Source organism: Psammomys obesus, unplaced genomic scaffold, assembly GCF_907164565.1.
Source record: "Psammomys obesus unplaced genomic scaffold, mPsaObe1.curated_primary_1811, whole genome shotgun sequence".
Lineage (NCBI taxonomy): Eukaryota > Metazoa > Chordata > Mammalia > Rodentia > Muridae > Psammomys > Psammomys obesus.
Genome location: NW_026596088.1, coordinates 16,171,481 through 16,193,954, shown reverse-complemented (window position 1 = coordinate 16,193,954; position 22,474 = coordinate 16,171,481). Strand labels below are relative to the sequence as shown.

General features: G+C 41.1%; 1 protein-coding gene across 4 annotated transcripts in view; it reads right to left on the bottom strand.

Annotated features, from left to right (window-relative positions):
- Positions 1-15,319, bottom strand: part of Rnf141 (ring finger protein 141) — a 30,655-nt gene extending 15,336 nt beyond the window's left edge. The window contains exons 1-3 of one of the 4 annotated variants that reach the window (XM_055627292.1): positions 15,232-15,319; positions 8,137-8,328; positions 5,076-5,184 (exon numbers count right to left, since the gene is read on the bottom strand). In XM_055627292.1, the coding sequence (XP_055483267.1) occupies positions 5,076-5,184; positions 8,137-8,279 (252 nt within the window). In that variant the 5' untranslated portion in view covers positions 8,280-8,328; positions 15,232-15,319. Of the gene's footprint in view, positions 1-5,075; positions 5,185-8,136; positions 8,329-14,735; positions 14,820-14,937; positions 15,101-15,231 lie in introns of those variants that run through there. The other 3 variants (XM_055627293.1, XM_055627294.1, XM_055627291.1) reach the window with 3 other exon arrangements.
- Positions 15,320-22,474: the final 7,155 nt, after the last annotated feature.

Here is a 22,474-nt window from a genome sequence, read left to right as displayed (position 1 = left end):
GGGAAAGAGGGAATGACAGTAAGCCTCAGGATTGTGAAATGTGCTCATGGAAATAAAAATGAGAAGACAGACTGTACATATATTTAAAATTATCACAGCAGTGTTTTCATAAAAATAAGTTATAACTAATATTAATTAATTTTTTACCATCTGAGAAATTAGTAAAAATATTGAGACTCAAGAATGGGTCAGATTTCATATCATGAAAATGTAGAATCATATCTAATAATCAAAAACCTGTTTAAATTTTGGGGAGCTAGTATCTATGTGGAGATTCAAACATATAAGACTCTTTGCAATTAAAAAAAAAAAACTATACACAAAGTAGAAAACAAGTAAAACATGACAGGGAATTTACAGCAGCTTTTAGAACAAACGTTCAGGGCTGGGGAAAGTGGTCCAGTGTTCTTTTGAACTGTACAATACAGAAGAAATAAATTATGGGGCCCTTCATATAAGGGTCTTACTGTGTTAGTGAAATGAGTCATACATTAATTGTTCTTATCATAGAATTCTTCATTGTATTTATTGAGTGTCCACAATGCAGGTGTTCTAGGTACGATGTGCACTGCTCTAGGGACTAAAGACATGGTGTGCATAACACAGAATCCGCTGCTACATGCAGGCCACCAGAGAGGGAAGAGAAATGAAGCACAGACTAGGGTGGGTGGAAATCAAGATAAGGCAGGGAGAGAGCATGCTGAGGGGCAAGGAAGGCCCCGACTGTAAAAGCTACATTTAAGAACCAGAAGCCCGAGGGTAAGGTACCACAGCTGCAACATCTGGTAGTGTAAAGGCTGCCTTGCAGATGTGCACCTGGTGAAAATCTCAAGGAATCCAGCAAGAAGCCAGAAGTGGGTGAGACAGAGGGAACGGTGACGAAAGACAGGGTTAGAAGGTGAGGCAGTGACAGAACACACAGAACTCTGCCCATCGCCACAATGATGTTGACTCATTACAAGCACACAAGAAGCCACTGGAATGCTGGGAGATAACAAGTAACACTTCAATGTGAAGAGGAATGGCTGCTGTGCTGGGAATGCACAGGGATACCAGAACAGAAGCAGGGAGAGCATCGGGGAGGTAGCGGGGATGAATGTTCCTGGTGAAAAGCGATGGCCACCATGAAAGAGTGAGGGCCTCTAGATTCTCAACATGGGCTGTCTGGAGCATTAAAGGAGAAAAATAAAGGACAACTGCAAGGTTTCGGGTTAAGCACAAGGAGTGTCGGGCACGCGTGAAGATCTGTATCTGTGCACACATGTACGTGTGTTCTATGTGAGGGCATATGTGTGGAGGGCAGAGGTCAACTTTGGGCCCTGTGTGTCTTTGACATGGGGTTTTGTGTTAGCTCAGAATTTACTAACCTGGCTAAGCTGGCTGGCAGGGACACTAGAGGTCCTCCTGTCTCCTTCCCTAGTACTGGGATGACACCACTATGCGCACCACTATGCCTGGCTTCACTGGAGGCTCTGGGGATTGAGTTCAAATCTTCATGTTTGAATGGCAAGGGTTTTGCTGACTAAACTCTCTCTCCCCAACCCTCTCATGACGTTTTCTTACTAGTCACTTCAGCACATAAATTTGGGGTTGTTATACGTTTATTTTCTTTGTATCAGTGTTTTGCCTAAATGTATTTATGTGTGCCACATATGTGCCTGGAGCCTGAGAAGCTCAGAAGCGGCCATCAGATTTCCAGGAACTAGAGTTACAGATGGCGTAAGTGACCATGTAAGTACTGGGAATCGAACCCAGATCCTCTACAAGAACAAGTGCTTGTAACTGCTGAGCCATCTCTCTAGTCGCCCCAGTATATAATTTTAATTAATCTAATAACTTTTCTAATGTCATACCCACAAATATATAATATAATTTAAGATTTTTTTTAGAAAAATGAATTAGACTTTGAGTATAATGCTCTATTCTAGAGCATAGACAGACAAGAAAGGTCTTACTGTAAATTCAGAGATTAAAACAGAAATGTTTATAATTTTTTAAGAATCATAAATACGAAGCTCTCAGGCCAAGTGTGGTGAATACATACTTTGTACACTTAGCACTTGGGGCTGTGAGGCAGAACACTGAGTTTCAGGACAGCCTAGGCTACACAGTCAGACCATTAACTCCAAAAGAATTTTTACTGAAAAGAAAAAAAATAAAAATAAAGAGAAGAAACATAACACTTTTAGCCTCAAGTCATTTTTCTACACTAGACTTAACTCTTTCTAATCCAAATATTGGCTTCTCAAGATTCTTTGCAAAGAAATACAAATAAATTCTTTGAATAGATTTACTAGCAAAAAATGCAAAATAAGACACTAACGGTCTTTGTCTTTAATATTTTCATTTTTCTACTTAGAACCTTATTTTAAGAGTTTTAATAGACTACAATAATTTAAACTAAACTATATAGTAACACAGTGAAAGCTACTGGAGCAAAAAAGAACTTGGTAAATAATAATACCAAACATTAACTTTGTATCAAAAGGAGAAAACCAGGGGATTAGAAGCCTGATACATATGTAATTTGATAGTTTTCTACAGTTTACAAAAGTCTCTTGCTTGTAGAGTGAGCATTTTATGAAATAAGGATGGAGAGTAAATATAATTCAGGTAACACGCAGCAAACACAAGCAAAGCCTCGGCGCTGACCATGCAGAGAACGGTACCTCTTCAACAGGTGTTTGATCACCCAGTACAAGCTGAGCTGCTGGATGCAAAGCACAGTATTTCAGCCATGATACAGAGTTGCAAAAAACAGTTCCTACCCAATGAGCCACTGGGAAGCTAGGGTCCAAAAAGACTACTCTATCCTTTATGTTAAGTGTTAGCTATGAAGTAGAAACTGGAATTTAGAAAAGGCCAAGAGACTTCTTGTGAAGGGAGAGTACAGATAGGATGGTATCTGAGATGGACCTGTGGAAAAATCAAGTTTGAACATATAAGAGTGATGGGAACAGTTGCTGACCGTCTAAGCATTGTTTCCACTGTAGTTGCTGGCATGCCTGCTGTTTTATTCTCCCCTCCCTAAATGTCGAGGGAGGGAAGGAAGAAGAGAGGTGTGGGGAGAGGGGAGAGAGAGAAAGAGAGGAAGAGAAAGAGAAAGAGAGAGAGAATGAAGTATGGCTGCATATTGACCAGTGGGCTATAGAGATCTGCTGGGCTGTGACCAGCTTTTGAACCAGTATATCAGGATTTGCTGACGCATGAGAAAATAAATGGCTATTGTTTAAACTAGTTTAAAAGGAGTGTTTTGTGATTTGATGACCATTAAAGTGACAGAAGGAGCAGACATCTTAATTGAGGAAACTCAGTAAACAGAGGGTGTGAGTCGTAAAAGTAACATCTTCAATTCAATAACATTGGTAGGCATGCAGAATGCAAAAGAGAATAGTGAGTAAAGCAGAAAAGAAGCATGGAGTCATATGGTAGGGGCCATAAGCACCACACACAACAGCAAGGGAGGTTTTGCAGGCAGCAAGCTGAGGAGAGCTGAGCTTCAGAAAAGTCATTTCACAGCAGCATAGACTGGAATATGGAGGATTCTGGGGGTGTAGAGCTTAGCAGAGTCTATGGTAGAAAAGACAGGGGCCTGAACTGCAAACAGTTTCCTTAAGGACATGGCATCTGCCTGCATTCTTAGTTCCTGGTGTAACTGCTAACATTTCTGCTTGAATAAACTGGAAGTAAAACACAGCAAAAATGAAACTGATAAACTTATCAGGGAAATGCGACAGATTATCAAGCAATCTCTGCGGTCTGTGATTCACTAACATTTATTTGTAGTACAGTATACCATTTATTCTAGTGTATTCAATATTCATATACATAGCATTAAAAGTTGTTTTTCCTTTCTAAATGAATGAAATACAATGTTCTTAAAAGAAATCACCTTCTGGGGTAACTAACTTGTAAGACTGCCCTTTATCCTTCAAGATTTGCTTACCACGAGTAGACTCCATCCATGTCCATAAATAGAGTATAACTGACTATATAATGTATTTCAGACTGTCAAGTGACTCACCTGGGGAGAGTCTGATTGGTCAGAAATGGACTTCAGAGAATTCACAACTATGCAAACTGTGGCTTATACGGCTTATCTTACCTTTTAGAAGAGAGGTTGAGACTAAAGGAAAGCTATTAAATTCATTTCCTCTCAGGGGCCTCTGGCTAAGAGCTGCTACTCTAATTAGCTTACTGGGAGCAGGAAGCCTTCTAACACTCTGCAACAGCTGCCAAGATATTTTTAGAAGTTATTTAAAATACAAAAACTTAACTACAAGATAGCACATCCCTGACAAAAGGTCCAACTCTATAACCCAAAATCATCATAGCCTCTCTGATGGATTGTTTTTACGTGGATGTAATCCAATAGTCTCAAAAGAAGAGATTTCCTGAGATAACCAGTTTTTAAGGTCTCATCTCAGAGCTAACCGTGGTGTCCTCCGAGGGCTCCACAGCTAGCTAAAGTCTCAAGAGACAGATGGAAGGTGGAGATAAGCTGGCTGACACTTCCTCCAATCACAATAATCAACGTGACTTGGCAATTGAACAACAACGAGATTCAAACAGCTTGAAGGCAACAGCACTATCAATGATTTAGGGGCTGAGGAGGTGACTCAGCGAAGTGTCAGCCATTCAGGAATGAAGACCCAAGCTCAGTTACTCAGTACCCACATAATATCTGGGTACAATGGTGTGGGTATGTAAGCCGCTTGCACTGGGGGGAGCAGAGGTAAGCAGATCCTGGGCATGGGGTGGGGTTCCTGGCCTGCCAGCCTAGCCAAAACACAGAGTGAGCTCAGGTTCAGTGAAAGACCCTACCTTAAAACATAAGGCGAGATCAACAGAGGCCAACACCTGATGTCGACCTCTGGCCTTGACCATGATGTACACATGCACATAGAGATTAACATATAACACACACAGACACACACAGACACACACTTCACTCACTCACCCACACACCTAAGCTTTATAAGACTAACGAATCAGTGACATTTATTTACAAAATCTATTACATTATTAAATGTGCCTCTAACTACCAAAGCATTATAAGACTCCACCAGTCTTACCTTGGTGCAGACCACCCGGACAACCACTTTCCAAAAGGCAGAGGAATCGGACCCAGGTTGTACCTCAAAGAGAAGATGTTTTTCCTGGCCAGCAGCTACCTTAGCAGTTCTAAAAAGAGGTAAGCACATTGTTATTTTTATGAAAAGTAGTAGAGCTTTGAAACCAGACTCAAGAAACCTTTTTCAATAGGGAAATAAAAAGGATACAGCAGAAGTGATTATAGTAAGATTCCTATAGCACAGAAACAATGTTCTGAACACACACTTAGTTTCTGATGTTTTTAAAGTCAAAAGCTCTGCAGAATACTTATCTCCATATCTATATTTTAATGGTCTTTGAGTGTCTAAAAAAGATGTCAGAAAAAAATTAGTCCAAAGCTGGGCATGCTGACACTAGTCTGTGGTCTCAGCACTTGGCAGATGGAAGGATGGAGGATCAAGAGTTCAAGAAGAACTTGAGGCCAGCCTGGGCTGCATGAGGTCCTACCTAAAAGAAAACAAACAATCATAACAATTAGCACCAACAAACATAGTCCAAGAAACCTGGCACTTTAAGTAAAAGTTTGCTAGCTTAATTTATACAAATGCTGACCAAATACACAGAAGACCTTGTTCTTGGTTGAGTCCTGTTTACATAACCACACGAACATACCTTTTTGAAAGTTTTAATTTATAGTAATTTTCGTCTCAGCCAAGTAAAACATATTGTGATTTTACATACAGCTCCATCGCCTTTCCACATGAAGTGGTACAACAGCCAAGCTGCCATAAAGACAACACAACACTTTCAGTATCTTGCTGTCCACATCAACTACAATCAGTCTAGAGACTCGAGACTGCAGCTCCCTTTATCACTGCTACTGCTCTCTGAGCCCCAGCAGAAGAGCTGCATACAGTAAGTGCCTTCCAGATAAGCAAAGCAACTGGCCTCAGTAAAGTCAGCCAAGGGGAATAACTCAGTCATGCCAGCTCCCAGCTGTTTCCTGGGTATCAAGACGCGCATCTGCAGGTTTGACTTCATGGTCAGCAGACGGCGGAGAGCACTGCACTTAGAAAATGTTCAACTGTAGTCCCCGGAAATGAATTTCAAGCTACACTGCTGGTATTGCAGTGTGCAGCCACCACAGCAGCTTAGGTTTGAGTCTCAACACAAAACCAAAGCAAACCCTTCAAATCCATTCAAATATCCCGTGCCAAGTAAGTAAAAAGAATATATTTTTACTCTTACCCAATAATTTAGCATGCAGGTAATGTCACAGACAGTTTTTTTTTTTTTCTAAAAACTTTACATCAATAAGCAAAAGCTCATCAAATTGTCCGAGTTTACATATATAAGTTCAAGGACTAAAAGATGGCAAATGTTATTAATTTCTCTTCCTAAGAGTTGGAACAATGCATGGGAGAGATGGCTCAAGTGCTTTGTAAAGGCACTTGCCATCAGGCCTGACCACCTAAGTTCAATCCCTGTGACACACATGGTAGGAGAGATTTCTGCAAGTTGTCTTCTGACCTCTACATGTGCACTGCTCCACAAATACATAAATGTAATTTTTTTTAAAGTTGGAACAAAAGTAAAGTACTCTCTTCTTCTGATAGAAGAAGAAAAAAGCTACTTTTCTTTTTTTAGTAAGTAAAATCCAGTGTTCTTAAAAGAAAGCAACTCCTGATAAAACCTTAAGATGTTCCTTTAGCCGTCACAACTGACTGAAAAAAGAGAGTATGATCTTCTTACCTAACATGTTTCATACTGCAATATATGCCTTATGTCATAAATGCCTCTGAAATAGGCGCATACATATCACTGCAAGCTTTTAATAGTGACTGTATTATTACAAATTTATATATAGTGGTCCTGGGCTTTGAGGTAGTTGAATGAGAAGTAATGTAGAATTATGGAAAGAACTTCCAATTCAGAGACAGTTGGAGTGTCATCAATATTTGAATAATCAATCAAATGGTTTATCAGTTCAAATGCTCAAACCATTAGCATTGAGCTCTGTGAATATTATGTGCTCAGTGACCATTGATTAGAATGAAGAGACTAGAGAGAACTTTAAGGTATTACTTAAGGGGGCTGAAAAGATGGCTCAGTGGTTAAAAGCACCCACTGCTCCTCCAGGTGACCTGGGTTCAATTTCCAGCAACAACACGACAGCCCACAAGTCTGTAACTCTAATCCCAGGGGATCTGCTGCCCTCTCCTGGCTTCTACAGGGACCAGGCATGAGAGTGGTGCACACATACACAGAAGGCAAAACTCATACACATGAAATAAAAACATTTTTAAAAGATGTCATTTAAAATGTCTTAGGCAAGTTTTACCTAAACTCCCACATAGACAGAAGATTGATACAGAATAAAGAAGTAGAAGTAGATGCTACCAGAGGAAGCTTTAAGAGAAGAAAGTGTCACCAGCCATCTGTCACAGGGGGAACAAAGCAGCAGCATTGAGAAAGCATAGAAGCTACTCAAGGGAAAAGAGCCCTTCGTATTTTAAAAGCTCCCATATAGATCAGCACAAAAATTGAGGTGAAGTCTATAAAAAGACGAAGTTCCAGGTGGAGAAACTTACAGTCTGTCTTAGACAGAAACTCACTCAGAATAAGCAGACTTAAAAGTGACCTTTTGCTGCACAGGTACTTTAGTGGACAAAGAGTGCCACATGCCCTGGCATGCCACACGCACTGGCACATGGTGGTGCTTCTGGCTGGCCCAGGCATTTCCTTTAGTGACTGAGTGGCAAATTCTCTTCTGTTAATGTGCCTCTTTAAGGGCTCTCACACAAGAGTCAATTACAGCCTCTTAGCACACACTGCTGAGCTGTGGTACATTTTAGAATTGCTTCTATACCTGTCGTCTGTGTTCTGAATTTCATTTTACGTTCCTCCCATGCCTCTGTTCCCCTCCCACATTTTAAAACAGCTACATTACAGTCTGCCTCGAGTGAATTACTAACTCATGCAAACCGATCCATTCCTACCATCAGTGCGTGTGGTGCCTCACAGTCATGACAAGTGGGGCACATAGACAGAGAAAATAGGATGAAGATGAGCAGGCCTTACACATCATTGAGTTCAGCTACTCTCCCAAGAAATTCTTCATAAGTTAAGGAGCCACTTTCTCGAACCAAGGTGACGTGTTTTGCTACTTTTTCTGGTAACTTGTTAATAACCAACTGTGTCTGATCCGAAATTTGCTGTCCCATGGTGAAATGATGTCTTTCAGAATTCAGAAAGAGTTTCTTCACATAGTTTCTGTTAAATACAATGCAAAAGTTATTTTACATAAATATAAAAATACTAATATACTCACTGTCTTAGTTTTATTATTGCTGTGTTGAAATACCATGACCAAAGCAACTTGGGGAAGAAAGAGTTTATTTGGCTTAAACTTCCATATTACTGTTCACCATTTAAGGAAGTCAGGACAGGAACTCAAACAGGGCAGAAATCTGGAGGCAGAAGCTGATGTAGAGGCCATGGAGGACTGCTGCTTACTGGCTTGATCTGCGGCTTGCTTACCTTGCTTTCTTATACAACCCAGGACTACCAGCCTAGGGGTGACCCCACCCACAACGGACTGAGCCCTCCCCAACTGACAACCAATTAAGAAGATGACCTACAGGCTTGCCTATAGCCCCATCTTATGAAAGTAATTTCTCAAGTGAGGTTCCTCCTTCTCAGATGACGTTAGCTTGTGTCAAGTTGACATAAAACTATCTAGTACACTCATCCTTCAAAAAGCAAAGAAAACTACAAGTACTGGAAGTGGGGATTCAGTCAACTAAATGAATCTGAGATACAATTTATTTAATCATAGTTTTTAAAGTAAAAATTTGTTACTTATTTTCAGAATCATACAGCTAAATAATTCACTTATGATACTGGAAGACTGATGGGTCTGTTAATTACCAAAACAAAACCCATCTCTTCTCTCTCTCTCTCTCTCTCTCTCTCTCTCTCTCTCTCACACACACACACACACACACACACACACACACACACACACAGACACAGAGACACAGAGAGAGAGAGAGAAGAGAGAAGCAAGAACATTTTCAGACTGTCTAATATATGTCAGACTCCAAGCTAAAGGCTTCCTATATGACATCATGTATTACTCACAGCATCCTATAGAGTAGATGTATTTTTATATCTTTATTCTATAGATAAGGAAATGGTTAGTTTACGGTATGTGAACTTTTAACTCTTACCTCAAGAAATCCCATTTCATTTACCATAAAAGAACTATATTTTGCTTTCATTCAAATTAATACCTTTACCACATAAAGCAAGTGAAGTTGTAACAATTATACAGAAAATAACTTCAGCAGAAAACTTGCTTTGCTGTTTAATAAAAATAAACATTATAGCTTTAAATACAAAAGATGTGACTATAGGGCTGGAAAGGTGGCTAGTAGGCAAAGGCACTTGTTGCCAAGCCTGACAACTTGAGTTCTATCTCCAGGACTCACATGACAGAGAGAACCAATGCTTGGAGGTGTCCTCTAACCTCTAGACACGAGCTACAGTATGTGCACCCTAGACACACATATGCATACACACAAGAAAAATAAATGTTTAAAAATATGACTTCAAAGTTTAGAACCACAAAGATGTATCACTTTGGGTATTAAAATTTGATGTACTATCTGAGAGTTTTTAAAAAGTTGCTGTTAATATTGTAAAAGTACAACTGTACTAAAAATAATTCCCCATTACTATTTTGGATCTGAATCTATATAGTAGCAACAAATACCATACTAGAGGAACAATAGAAAAGAAAACCACAGACTACTAAAACATAATTTCTGAAGGCAAAAGATTACATTTTAAGTATGTCCAAGTATAATAGATCCATACCAACTATATCGAAAGAGGACCATTAAAATCCCCAGCTTAGAGGTGTCCCAGGAGTTCACCTCCAGTGGCTCCTAGGTGTCACAGACTAGTGACATCTCAAAATAAAATACAACAGTATTTTGAACTTCATTTTAGTCTAAGCAAGGACAGTCTCCAAACAAAAATTCCTAAATGCCCAAAACCTAAGAAAAAATGTAAAAAAATTATAGTATGAAAAGTAGGGTATAACATTAGACATTAGAGTAAGCCCCTACCAAGAAAAGCAGTAACTTCACGCTGACACTTACTGCCTACAGATACTGAAATGACAAGCTACCTTTACTTTTCAGGTTCTGATTCACACGTGGAAGCATGAGTAAATGGCTACAGACCAGCTGGAAACCACTGTCATTCTAAAAATCAATGTTTAGCTGGGGAGGCGGGGCAGGTGGCATGCTTTTCACACACCTTTAATCCCAGCACCCAGGAAGCAGAGGCAGGCAGATCTCTGAGTTCACGGCCAGACTGCTCTACAGAGCAAGTTTAGGAAAGCCATGGCTACACAGAGAAACCTTGTCTTGGAAAACTAAGACAATAAATAAATGAAAATAAAATTTATTTAAAAAGTTCGATGCGTGTTGCTGATGTCTGAGGGACAGGATAGAAAGCAAACTTGAAAAGACAGGGTTCTTGGCACCACAGGGCATCCAACACAGCTGGAGAAGGGCAATAATCATACAGATAAGTATATAATTACAAAACAAGAACCACTACACAAACAAGGATAGAAGCCTTGAAAGCCTAGAAGTGGGTGAAAGGCACCAGTCTTGAGTTGGAAAACAAACCCTGGGCAAACACTCAAGTCCAGAAAGATAGTCTGGGTCTGTAAGAGTCAGAGCACGGTGGGGGGACGCTTTACGCAGAAGTGTCCAAAAGCGTATGAGATAGGTAGATCCTGGTGCCTAGGAGGGAAATAAAGACACCGGGGTGACTGGAGAAAGGAGACACTGACACCAAAATAAAAACCAAAAAAATTAAAAAAGATGGCTGTTTAAGATTTTTTTTTCGGATAAGTGGAAGGCAAAATTAGGTTTGCTTGCACAATCTGGCCGACCAAAGCTAAAATGAATTAACTGTATCTACTGAATAAGACTCAGGGACTTGCTAAGTCTATAAATAGAGCACAATGTTAACTCTAGAATGTGTTCTGAAAAGCTGATGGGACAAAAGCACCAAGGCCAGATGTGCTTTAAAGCAGCACAAAAATAGAGAAGTCCTGGGGTTTTAGATCAAAATAACAGAATAATAGGTCTAGCAAAGATGGCTAGAAGCAGATGTCTACAGCAAGGAGCCTCCCACTCTGTTATACAATGGGCTGGCCACACAGGAGGTTTTTATTCAGCTCAAGGCAGTCACACCAATAAATCAGAACACACTCAAGTCATAGTCTAGAAACAGAAACAAGGTGACTGATGGAAACTGCGTACAACTAGGTAATGGCCCGGGCAGCACAACAGCCTGTTCAAATATTTGCATGCTTACAAAGAGCAGATTGGCCAATAAGTACAGAGGAGAAGACCAGACTTACTTCAAGAATGCCCTACCACACAGCAATGAAAAGGGCTGTTTCAATACACGTGAACTTTTCAATGACATAATATGAAAAAGATTTTAAAGTTTAAAAGATCAGAAGTTCATCTAATGAGCGCTGTAGAGAATCTTCAGGTGCAAATCAATGGCACTAACCTTTAACCCAGCAATTTTCAACTGGCGGTTGCTACCCCAAAGACCATCAGAAATTTCCATTATGATTCATAGTTATGAAGTAGCAACGAAAATAATTTCATAGTCAAGGTCAGCACAACATGAGGAACTGTATTTAAGGGTTGCAGCATTAGGAAGGTTGAAAACCACTGCTACAACCTTACATTTTGCTCTCAAAATGAGACTTGACTTCCTCAAGCTTTGCCATAGCAGCTTAATAAACAGTCAGACTCTAATCAGCCTGACTGGAACTTCCACTTCCATCTACACTGCCTAACAAAGAAAACAAAACGTCTGAAAAGGTCTCAAGACTTAATGGAACTAAGGACAACTGAATCAAAATTTGTATGGAGGCAATAGTTCCCTCCTCTACCTTTGGGTCTCCAGCTGTTTTCAAGATTAACTAAACAAACAGGAGAAAACTATGCACACTGTATGGTCCTCACAAGAGAAATAAGATCCTAAATAGGACCGAAAGCCTAGACACTCACTGGACAAAGAGTAGACAATGGAGTTGGGAAAGTAGCAAGGAAGGGATTCCTTAGAAAAGTCTGTGCTGGTTTCTTCTGGCTCTGAGCCCCATCTCTCACTGTAAGATGCCTTCCTTTCCCCCGTAAAAGGCAGGTACTTTCATAGGAGGGCTTCAACTTCCTTTTTAAGGAAAGGGAAGGAAGGTTCCAGCACACTTTTTTATCTGCTACTTCAAAAAGTATTTGTACCTTAAAGACTTCTTATGCCAATGTCATATTGTGATACCCTATGCTGCTCATCAAAACCCATCTGAAAAGCCTTTGTTGTTTCGTGAATTAGAGAATGTTGCACTATCTCTGTTACCCTAACTTTGAACAACAAGGTTTATAGTGTTTCTTGCAATTGCACTTAATTCCAGGAAACTGAGTCACTGACTCCATGCCTACCTGAAGGGGTGAAAGAAGGGAGGACCCAACATTGAGCCAATATTAACCAATCTCATCACCAGTGTAAAAATATGGCAATTATTTACGTATAATATGGAGCCACTGACATAAGTACCCACAAAAGCAGTCTGCTGAAGCCACCCTTCAGTCCCCAGCCACAACCTTTTCGATGTCTCTCCTTGATAATCTACATACTGCTATCACAGCATGCATCATTCAATTAACTCACTTGCCTCCCCCACGAGTTCTCCAGGACACACAGCTGTGCTCTCGCTGCTGGATAGTAGATAAGAATACAATATTGCACTAGCCATTGTTTTTTCATCACTCACCTAGCATCTTTTATTAAGTTCTACTACACTAACATAAACTTGAAGTTAGAAATATATTTATGGAAAATGTAAAATTGTGAAAATTTATCCCTGATAAGTATATATATTGGGAAACCTTCAGAACAAAATATCTCCTTGGAAATTACAGAACAGCAGTATTGCTTACAGACATAATTTGCAAATCACTGGCAATAAACTTCAGTAAAAGAAAAGTCTGTGGCCAAGATTCCGGAGAGAGCTTGTGGCCTTGGTCCCTTCTAGCAAGAAAGAGCTGTGCTTCCGACAGCAGCTGGAGGACTTTCTAAATAAGATCTGTTATTCTGAAACTCACAGGAACATCAAGGATTCCAAAAATGCCACCTTCTTCAGTGGGTGGCACACACAGTTGATTTTCTAACAAATGATTTGTTGTAATTCAAGTATTCCTGACACGAATGTAACGACTGTGCCACTAATAGGTCTCACAAACCGGAGCTCTCTGAAAATGTAAACCATAAGCCATTCAGAAATGACGCAGATGAAAACTGAGCCAATCAAAGTGCAAGGTGACCAGGTGACGGCTGGAGAGCTCAGCTGGGAAGGTGCGTCCAGGAAGCACTAGGCCGAGTTCTATCCCTGAACCCACGTGAAGACAGTGGGTTGAACTCACTGAAGACAGTGCGATGGCACACTTGTGATCTTAGTGCTGGGAAGGCCGAGAAGGGAGGATCCCTGGGACTTGCTGGCCAGAAGGTGTAGTCTAAGCAGACCCAAGGCTGACTTCTGGTGCGCATATGCACCCCACCCCCAGGATGACTAGCTGACAAGGACTGTGGTATCAAAGGCACCTTCGAAGTTTGTTTAATTTTGCAACATCTTCAATCTTAGTAATAAATCCTAAGTCTTACAACTGGGCTGGGTCGCGAAGGGCACTATTTACTTTATTATTCGCTGTTTACAAAACTCTAAATTTACAAGAAGTATCAGTTGTTCAAATTAACACAGATATAACAGTCCAATGATTAGGCTACTCAGATCAGTATAGAATCTAAAATGCCTGTTCTCAGACTGAAAACCTATAAATAAGAGTACCGGGTAATTGCTGGAGTTCTAATAATGCCAGTGTGTTTAGTAAGTATACTTCTTAGAATAAAATATCCTAGATTTGTATGAATTCTCTTTATACCTCTCCCTTTTTAGAAAGAGAAATAAATTTCCTCTAGTTACAAGAATTTAGGTGTATCCAAAGAAGAAATCAAATATAAATATACATATATCTGTGTGTTTCCCATATATATATATTGTTTTCCCATATATATACATGTATTTCACACACATATATATAATATATATATATATATATATATATATATATATATATATATACTGCTTCCTTATGTCAAATGACAAAGAACGCATTTTTGAAAAACATAATCATGTGAAGGAGGAAAATAATACAGAAACTGAAACCAGCCAGCATTAAAGGGGAAAAAAAAAAAAATCAATGCTACTTCTGAGGGTTCTGGATTCAGAAGCATTACTTCTCAAAGACAACTACCAGGAACACTGGTCAGTAGGCAGCTCACACCCCACGCAAAATTCTTAAGGATGTACTTCGCTAGCAAGAATGGGCAGTGGGAGCGGAAAGATAAGCTTACTTTGAGACATACGGATTAAAGGCAACTGAAGTGTTACCGCAGCTACATATATTGCAGTAGCAAGACATGAAAAAAGCGGCTGCCATTTATTTAACAGGTAGGCTGGAAACAACTTCCAACAATTTTAAAGCCACATTTTGTAATGAAACTGCACACAGAAGGCAACTTACCCTACAATCATGATTAGCAAGGAAACTTTTTTTTTAAAGGTCGGTTCTCAAGGTAGCAATTAGTTTGACAAGCAGAGGCCCAGATGCACTGCCAGGGCGAGTTTAGAAGGAGGGCTAGCCAAGCTACAGGCCCAGGCTTTCCCCTTGCCCTGTGGCTACCCTCCCGCTCCGGCCCCCGCCCCTCGGCCCCTCCTCGGCGCACCTGCTCAGCTAACCAACAGCTAAACTGCACACTGCGCCAGCGCCAAGATTCAAAACAAGCCTGCGCTGATCGCGGAAACCTCTCATCAGCACCACCGCCGAGGCGGACCCAGAGCATCCGCCCGCCCGTGGAAGCTGGTCCCCCCAGCCCGCAGCCGAGGCCCTGACCAGGGCGGCCTAGCTCCCCCGAAACCCGGATCCGCAGCCCGGCGCTGCCCGCGCCTCCTCTCCCCGCCCCAGGACCGTGGAGCGGCTGGGAAGGGACATGGCGAGGGGGCGGCGCTGCAAGGCTCACCTCGTTTAAGGCATCGCTCTCCCCGCGCCAGCGCCGCCGCCTCCGCCGCTACTTAGCTAAACCCGCTAGGCGGCAGCGCCGCGGCAGGCCTCCCAGTCGCACCTCAGTGACGTAAGGCCACGCCCTCGCGCGTTGCCTGGAGACGGAGCTCCACCCCACCTGCTGGCTTTGGAGGTTTCTGTGGCTCAAGGCTGCTGGCACATGTTCATGCAGGCAAAATACTCCACTCACATACATAAATATCAACAAAATAAAATAATTTTGTAAAAAAAAGACAAAATATAAAGAGGCAAGCCACAGGCTTGAGAAAAGCAAAATGTATTTAACAAAGGGCCTCTAATTAGAATACACAAACAATTCTTACACCTCAGAAAAGAAACAGCCCAAATTTCTTAAATGGCGAAAAACTGGACCTGCCTTATAGATATATAAGTAGCAAATAAGCATACGAAGTGATGTCTGACATTGTTACTCACTAAGGAAATGCAAATTAAAAGGAAAGTATCAATGAAATACCCACAAGTGCTAAAATTGAAAGGACTATATTAAGTGTTGACAAGGATGCTGAACCCCTGGAATTATTATAGATTGTTTGTTGGGGATGTAAAAATGGTACAATGGAAAGAAATTGTGACCATTTCTTTAGAACCTAAGCATCATGTTCCAAACACATAAGCCACTCATTCTGCTTCTAACCTATGTCCATACAAAGACTAGAACACCAATATCAGATACCTGTTGTGGTGGTTTGAGTGAAAATGCTCTCCATAGTCCCATAGGGAGTATCACTATTAAGAGGTGTGACCTTGTTGGAGAAAATATGTCACTGGGGGTGGGTTTTGGGGTTTCAGATGCTCAAGACAGGCGCAGGGTCTGTCTCTCTCTTCCTGCTCCCTGCTGATCCAGATGCAGAACTGTCAGCTACCTCTCCAGCGCCCTGTTTGCCTGTGTTCTGCCAGGCTTCCTACCATGACTATTATGGACTAAACCTCTGAACTGTAAGCTAGCCCAAATGAATTGTTTTCCTTTATAAGAGTTTCTGTGGTCATGGTGTCTGTTCACAGCAATAGAAACCCTAAGATACATGTCAACAGGTGAATGAAAGAGTTGAAGAAAAGCCACACAATGGAGGATTGCTCGGCAATAATAAACAGTACGTGGTTGACACCAACGTGGATGAACCTGAAATACTTAGGCTGAAAGAGGACAGACCTTCCTGAAAAATTCTAGAAAAGGCTCTCCCACCCATGGAATCTTTAGTTACAAAATCAGATGTCATTAGAGAATGGTGACAAGTAGAAAACACTACAGTGCTATAAGGGGGCTTGAGGTGGCTAACTCAATGGTAGAACCTTTGCCTAGCATGCATTAAACCTTGGTTCAGATTCAAGCACCAGTCCTTGAAACCTTCAAAGGGGTAGGGAGAAACATTTTAGGGTACTACATTTGCTGTCTTGGATGATGGCTTCACAGACACGAATGTGAAAACTTCTCGAATGACACGCCTTCCTCATATGTTTGCCAGCTATATTTCAATAAAGTTATGGGGAAAGACGTAGCTAGCTTATTTTTAAAAGGCTCATACTTCTGCCTAATCTAAGCCCAGAAGTCAGATTAAAAAAAAAATCACTGTCTGTAAGTTATCTACACTTTTACAGAGTGAGACCAGTGAGTACTCCTTTTTTACAGTGAGTACTCCTTTTTACAGTGAGTACAACAAAGATTGGAAAACAGGAGCGATCACAAGACCAGGATATATAAATTAGGATCATTAATGACAAATCTAGTCAGGTGCTGCTGAGCATTAACACCTTCCTTATATCTTTGTATAAGCATGATGAATTAACTAGAATGTAAAACAAAATAAGATCACTGTCTTATTAGTAAGTGTTACTCTAAACATGTCACAGTCACTGTTCTATTGCTGTGAAGAGACACCATGAGCTTGTGCAACTCTTATTAAAGAAAGCACTTAATTGGGGCTGGCTTACAGTTTCAGAGGCTTAGTCCATTATCATCATGGCAGGGAGCATGGCAGCATGCATGGCTCTGGAGAAGTAACTGATAGCTACATCCTGACCCACGGGCTCAGAGAGAAACACTGGGCCTGGAGAGGGCCTTTGAAACCTCAAAGCTTCAAAACTCAACCAGGGACACATTCTTTTCTAACAAGGACACACTTCCTAATCCTTCTAATCCTTTCAAATAGTGCCATTCCCTAGTGACTAAGCATTCAAATACATGAGCCTATGGGGGCCATTCTTATCCAAATCACCATAAAGTATAAGCAATTAACCATCCTCTGTCATAAAGTTATTCTGTAGCAGGACGAGGAAACCTTTTTCTTACATATAACAAATGTTATATGTCAAATGTTAAGTGTCAAATGTTTATAGGAAATCATATATTTAGATAATAAGAGTTATAGAAGAAGTCTCCAAATTCATCTTATAGAAAAAGAAATTTTTTTTCAATAAATGCTGTAATTTGTCATGGGTATTCAGATCTCCACAGTTTATGAATTTTCCAGTCAATGTAAATGTGAGGACTGAATGCAATCGCTGTTGAGTACAGTCCGTAGCAAAGCTCTGAGGCATTTGCCTTTTGAAATGTACATTTTTTTCCCCTAGGAAAGTATGTCCTGGGCCTCCTGTCAGTCTGTAAGGTCACTGAACATCTGTGTCAGGACTGTGGGAATACTGAAGGGTGACTCTGAGCGGCTAGATGGCACACGCTATCAACTTCCTGTATGAAACTGCAAGGCTGACAGGCCTAACTAACAATCGTTCTCTCCAACATTCCTCACAGGTGAGGAAACAAGACCCAGGGGTAGGAAGTGGTTTGCGTAAGGACTGTAGAGCAAGCAGGTGAAAGCAGGTTAGACTCGAGAGTTGCCAGGCAAGCACTCCATCGCTCTCCTTCACGGGTACCACCGTCAGTTCTTGGTGTAGAATAAAGAGGGATAGTTAGCCATGCCGAAGAGCAAATCTCTGGCGGGGCAGTGGTGGGGAATTCCTTTAATCTGAGCAGAAACAGGATGTCTGAGTTTGAGGCCAGCCTGGTCTAAATAATGAGTTCCAGGACAGCCTGACTACATAGAGAAACACTATCCAAAAAAAAAAGACAAAACAAAACAAAACAAAACAAAACCCTCGACTCTGTCATCTTCCAGGATGCTACGGTCTGGGGTTTCCGTATCTTACTCCGTTTTTCCTTTTGCCTGCTTCTGCACATGATCTGCCCCCCCAGCCCTCTGATTTCATGATGAAACAGTTTGGGAGCTCACACACTAGCTCTAGTTTTATGCACTGCCCATTCTTGTATTTCATTGCAATCCAATCCTGTATGGCCATGTTTAGAGACGAGCTCCTGTAGGCATGAATGAACTGCAGCAATGAATGGCACCAGACGTCAACACTTTTCACATCAGCTTGGCTTCAGGATTCAAGTATCACTGCTGGTGTCAGTGATGTCAGCTGAGGGGTTGGCAGTGCCTGGAGGACTCTGGTGGTGGGAGAGTCTCTAGGAGAAAGGGGTTGTGAGAGGAAGCTCTGTGGTGTCTGGATAGTGCCAAGGAAGCAGCATGGAGTCTGGCAAGCTCAGTAGGCCTTGTGGGTGTGGCAGTGCCTGGAGAAATAGAAGCTGTGCTCAACAGAGAGAGCAGATCTGGTAGATGAGGTAAAACCTAAGGGAAATGGTCACGGTGCTATTAGGGAAATGGAAGCCTCAGCAGAGATGGCTGATGTGCTCTGTGGAAGGTACATCAGTGAACAGAGTAAGCCAAGGGGAAACTCAATACCACGCAGATGGTAACCCCACTGGCTGGTGAGAATGTTGAGTGATATTCATGTAGATAAACGTGGAAGGTTGGCGCATTGCTCCAGGAGTGTCCTTCTGGTTTTAGCGAGACCAGAAGGGCTGGGTATCTGCTTTAACACTTCCAGTGAATGAAGGACATGGTAGTGTCCCTCAAACCATAATTTTGGTAGAGGAAAATTAAGGAAATCTACCCATTACCACAAGGATAATTGCCTCTTGCTCTGCCATACTGTGTTAAATCAGCCAGTTATCCCCAGTGCAGGGGTCTCCAGGGAAGCTATTCTGTTCACACAGCTGGAGACTTAAGTAGGATTCATAATGAGAAGTACACAGTGGGAGCTGCAGATCCACTTATCAAACCTCATTGCTCAGTTTTCATTGACCCCCCAAGAGTCTTCCTCCACCCAGATGCAAACTCCAGCTTACCCACTGAACTGCTGTCTTTCTGAGTGAGTGCGTCTGTGTTTCGTTTTACCTGCATCGGGATTTCCCATGCAGGACAAGATTCCAGCAGATGAAGCCTTGCTTCCATCCAAGTGAGGATGAGGTTTGCCTCTCCTCTCTGACATCGTCTCCAATGCGTACCAGTTCCATACACTTAAATTAAAAAAAAAAAAACATTGCCCCCCATCAATTTTGTTCATATTTATTATGTTCTTGATTGCAGAGTTAAGTCAATGTCAACCCAGAGAGAAAAGGTCGTGTTTAATAGTCTTAGTTCATAATTTTGGTTAGTTCACAGCTGCATTCTGCACCAAGAGAAAACCATCATTACAAAACTTAGGTGGGCAGAAACAATTGACCATATAGACAATATTCTTAGCACTTAATACTGTTCTCGACTGAGAGCCTCCCTTGTCTATTTTTAAAACAACGTGTTTAGTTTTATTAATGTATATGAAAGTTTTGTTTGCCTGTGCGTCTGTTCACCACCATCTGCATTCCTGGGGCTTGCAGAGATGAAATGATGATGTTGGAGCCCCTGAAACTGGAGGGATGATAGTTTTGAGCTGCTGTGTGGGTTCTGAGAACAGAACCCTGGTCTTTTCCAAGAGCAACCAATGCTCTCAACGCTGAGCCATCCCCCCAGCCCTCTGAAAGCTTAGGTTGTATGTGGTGTCTCTATGTATCTGCACAGTTGTTAAGAATGAAAGGAAAGCTGAAATCAAGGACAAGGCAAGGCTGCCCACTCTCTCCATATCTCTTCAACATAGTACTTGAAGTCATAGCCAGAGCAATAAGACAACTAAAGGAGATCAAGGGGATACAAATCAGAAAGGAAGAAGTCAAAGAATCACTATTCGCAGATGATATAATAGTATACATGAGCGACCGCAAAAATTCAGCCAGAGAACTCCTTCAGCTGATAAACACTTTCAGCAAAGTGGCAGGATACAAAATCAACTAAAAAAAAAAAAAAAAAAAAAAAAAAAAAAAAACAGAAGCCCTCCTGTATACCAAAGACAAAAGAGCCGAGAAAGAAATTAGGGAGACAACATCCTTCACAATAGCCACTAATAACATAAAGTACCTTGGGGTGACACTAACCAAGCAAGTGAAAGACCTGTTTGAGAAAAACTTCATGTCTCTGAAGAAAGAAATTGAAGATATCAGAAGATGGAAAGATCTCCCGTGCTCATGGATTGGTAGGATTAACATTGTGAAAATGGCCATCCTGCCAAAAGCAATCTACAGATTCAACGCAATTCCCATCAAAATACCAACTCAATTCTTTACAGACCTTGAAAAAAAGATTCTCAGCTTCATATGGAGAAACAAAAAACCCAGAATCTCCAAAACAATCCTGTACAACAACAAATCATCTGGAGGTATCTCCATCCCTGATCTCAAGCTGTACTACAGAGCAATAGTAATGAAAACTGCATGGTATTGGCATAAAAACAGAAAGGAGGATCAATGGAACTGAATAGAAGACCCAGAAATAAACCCACACACCTATGAATACTCGGTATTTGACAAAGAAGCCAAAACCATTCAATGGAAAAAAGACAGCATCTTCAACAAATGGTGCTGGTCCAACTGGATGTCTACATGCAGAAAAATGAAAATAGATCCGTATTTATCACCCTGCACAAAACTAAAATCCTAGTGGATCAAAGACCTCAACATAAAACCAGATACTCTAAATCTGTTAGAAGAAAAAGTGGGGAACAGCCTAGAACTCAATGGCACAGGAGACAACTTCCTGAACAGAACTCCAACAGCACAGGCTCTAAGAGCAACAATCAATAAATAGGACCTCATGAAACTGAAAAGCTTCTGTAAAACAAAAGACACCGTCATCAAAACAAAACAACTGCCTACAGATTGGGAAAGAATCTTCACCAACCCTTTATCTGACAGAGGACTAATATCCAGTATATACAAAGAACTAAAGAAGCTGAAAAGCAGCAAACCAAGTAATCCACTTAAAAAATGGGGAACAGAGCTAAAGAGAGAATTCTCGACAAAGGAATATCGAATGGCAGAGAAACACTTAAAGAAATGCTCAACCTCATTAGCCATTAGGGAAATGCAAATCAAAACGACCCTGAGATTTCACCTTACACCCATCAGAATGGCCAAGATGAAAAACTCAAGGGACAACACATGCTGGAGAGGTTGTGGAGAAAGGGGAACCCTCCTCCATTGCTGGTGGGAATGTAAACTGGTACAATCACGTTGGAAGTCTATCTGGCGCTTTCTCAGACAATTAGGAATAGCGCTTCCTTAAGACCCAGCTATACCACTCCTAGGCATATACCCAAAATTTGCTCAAGTACACAACAGGGATATTTACACAACCATGTTTGTAGCAGCTTTATTTGTAATAGCCAGAAGCTGGAAACAACCCAGATGTCATCAACGGAGGAGTGGATACAGAAATTGTGGTATTTTTACACAATGGAATACTACTCAGCAATCAAAAAGGAGGAAATCATGAACTTTGCAGGCAAATGGTGGGATCTAGAAAAGATCATTCTGAGTGAGATATCCCAGAAGGAGAAAGACAAACATGGTATATACTCACTTATATAGACCTATAAGATATGATAAAAATAATGAAATCTATACACCTAAAAATGATAATCAAGAGAGCAGACACGGGGTAAGATGATCAATCCTCATTTAGAAAGACAGATGAGATGTGCATTGAACATATGACAAGAGTCTACCACAGAAGGCATCTGAAAGACTCTACCTAGCAGTGTTTCAAAGTAGACACTAAGACTCATAACCAAACCTTCGGCAGAGTACAGAGAACCATATGAAAGAAGGGGAGTTAGTATGATGGGGAAAAGATAGGAGCTCCACAAGGACCAAATATATCTGGGCACAGGGTCTTTTCTGAGACTGACATTCAATCAAGGACCGTGTATGGATATAACCTAGAACCTCTGCTCGGATGTAGTCTGTGGTAGCT